The sequence below is a fragment of the Dipteris shenzhenensis genome, chromosome 22, assembly GCF_047967505.1.
Source record: "Dipteris shenzhenensis isolate YYH24624 ecotype China chromosome 22, Dip_SZ_1.0, whole genome shotgun sequence".
In the NCBI taxonomy this organism is placed as follows: Eukaryota; Viridiplantae; Streptophyta; class Polypodiopsida; order Gleicheniales; family Dipteridaceae; genus Dipteris; species Dipteris shenzhenensis.
This window is the reverse complement of record NC_141617.1, coordinates 10,818,453-10,820,790: the sequence shown is the minus strand read 5'-3', so window position 1 is coordinate 10,820,790 and position 2,338 is coordinate 10,818,453. Positions and strand designations below refer to the sequence as shown.

At 42.8% G+C, this 2,338-nt stretch overlaps 1 protein-coding gene across 1 annotated transcript; it reads right to left on the bottom strand.

Moving 5' to 3' along the window:
* Positions 1–734: 734 nt before the first annotated feature.
* Positions 735–1,855, bottom strand: LOC147887719 (uncharacterized). The gene is made up of 2 exons (XM_087393670.1): positions 1,464–1,855; positions 735–1,289 (listed from the first exon to the last, which is right to left on the bottom strand). The coding sequence occupies exons 1-2, from the start codon at positions 1,645–1,647 to the stop codon at positions 1,168–1,170; spliced, it is 306 nt and encodes a 101-aa protein (XP_087249796.1). The 5' UTR covers positions 1,648–1,855; the 3' UTR covers positions 735–1,167.
* Positions 1,856–2,338: the final 483 nt, after the last annotated feature.

The window sequence follows — 2,338 nt, the reverse complement described above, 5'->3', positions numbered from 1 at the left end:
AAATGGACCTAGATTTCTGAGAAAGGATGCCCGGAAAAAGATTTAGATAAGGCCTGAACTTGATTGACTACAAAGGTTATAACTCCTCCCCACTAAAGATCAGTAGTCCTACAAAACTCATCTCCAATAACCTTCAGATTTCAGTGCATTGTGGCATTACCATGGGGATACACAGGAAAAAAAGACAATTGCACTAACAAATCACCATTCAAACAATTTCGCAAATTTCTGCTCCAAAATATGCGAACCAAAGAGTTGACTTGACCTCCAACAGCTGACATTCTTTTAAACTTAGATCGGTCCCATGAAATGCAGTTCTCTTCCAACTTATGAAATCATATGAGTCTTTTGGTGGCAGCAACTAAACTTCTTGGGGGAGAAAGGGAACAAAGGAGAAGGGGCGCCAGGGGCAGGCAAAAGGGGGGGAGTTTGTTCTATGGATTGAGCAGCAGTACAGCCATTCACACTCATTCAACTTGAGTGTTAAATACATCAATCCTTCTACATTTCGTAGAACTTGATTGCAGTGCAGCCATTCCATGTAAGTATTACATACATCAATTCTTCTGCATTTCATATTGAGCATGGGGGGAAAAACACATTTCTTCATGAATATTTTGTGAAGTTCCACAACCACGAAGCTATAGTGACACTCAAAGCAAATCATCACAAAAAACAACCTGCTTTTGAATTTTCTTTTTTAAAAAGGAAGCCATGACACGTTGAAAGCCTGCTCTTCAAAGGAATAATTTATTTAAAGCAATTGAATGAGTTGCAAGTTTGATAATCGTTAAAGCTTTTTGATATTACAATTCAAAGCATAAGTTATGTTTTATTCTTTGAGTATCACCAGTTGACACAGTTGAGGGCGGTTAGTCTACCCATCTGATGAGAAGGGGCTAAAAAATGAGCACGGTGGGACACTGAGATCTAAGTTGACCAGACCTGTTATCAAGGCAATAAAATTTGAAAGATGATACTGCAGTCACCTTGTGGAGGGAAAAATGGCCGTAACGAAGCGAAGAGGCAGACCAGAACTTGAAGCTGACAGTGTTTTAACAGAATGCAAATACTGCAACACAAATACCCAGAATGTTGCCGCTTGCTTCATCTCTGTCTTCGACACCAAAATACACTATGCCGTAGTCGCAATTCCCTCCTTGAAATTTACACGGGTGGTATATTGGCAAAGGAAAATCCTTTGTAACCTTTGTATGCATAGTACGCAATCCTTGTGTAATAAAACCCGGGTAGAAAGATCACGCCTCCAAGAATGGTGAAAAAGAGCCCTGCATGGTACAAATTTTGGCACACTAAGTACATAAAAAAGGATTTGATGGTGTTGAACTGAGATAAAGAGAGAGGAGCAGACAGCTATTTGAATAGGAAGGGAATATCTCGCTGTAGGTGCTTGTTGATTCTACTGGCATACAAAACAGGGAACAAAAATGTCAGAAAGTCACCATGGCCTCTGTCACCGCCGATTCTGTTGGCCATCATGATGAGGCCAATAATGATACCTAAGCTACCAAAGGCAAAAAGCGAAACAGCAAGCGCGATCTCTTTAACAGGAGCACGATTATGCTCAATGAAGGTGCCCTCAAAATCATCCTCGGTTATTGAAAATGTATGATCGACGTAGGCCATCACTGGGGTTTGTGGAGAGGCACGATTCGCAAGATGGGAAATTTGGGAAGATTGGAAGGTTGAGAAGTTGGAATCGAAACACCCATAAAAGGGATAAGCATCTATAGATGAAAATGAGAAGATGGGCGACAGGGAAATCGATAGATGCGATGTGAAATGGTCGTGGGATGGCGTTGGAACTTGGAGCTATTTCTTAGTCGGCTTAGAATGATTGCTTATTTCTTAGACGGCTTAGAATGATTTCACATTTAGACTTTGAAGCCAAATTCATTTCGCCCTTTTGCTGTTGACTTTTTAACCTCACCTCATTTAACCTCACTCCTTTAAACCGTCCCCCGCACCCGTCTCTCGCCACCCGATGCACCCTTCACTCGCCACCCGATTTAACCAATGACAATCGGCACGCATCTCGTTACACACTCATCGCACCATGACCAAACCTTCCAGTCCTATGTAGACTCCACTTCCTACCCTCTCCACGCCCTTCCGTGGGGGCTGCCCACCCAGCCGATTGAATCTATGGCAATGGGGCGAGCATCTCGTTGCACACACATCCCCCATGACCTATATAGAAACAAAATCCCTCTCATCCAAGGATCAAAGATGCAGACTCCACGTCCTTCCCTCTCTCCAAGCCCTTTTGTGGGCTGCCCAACGATGGGCACACTTCTAATCTGCAAAGAACTTGTAT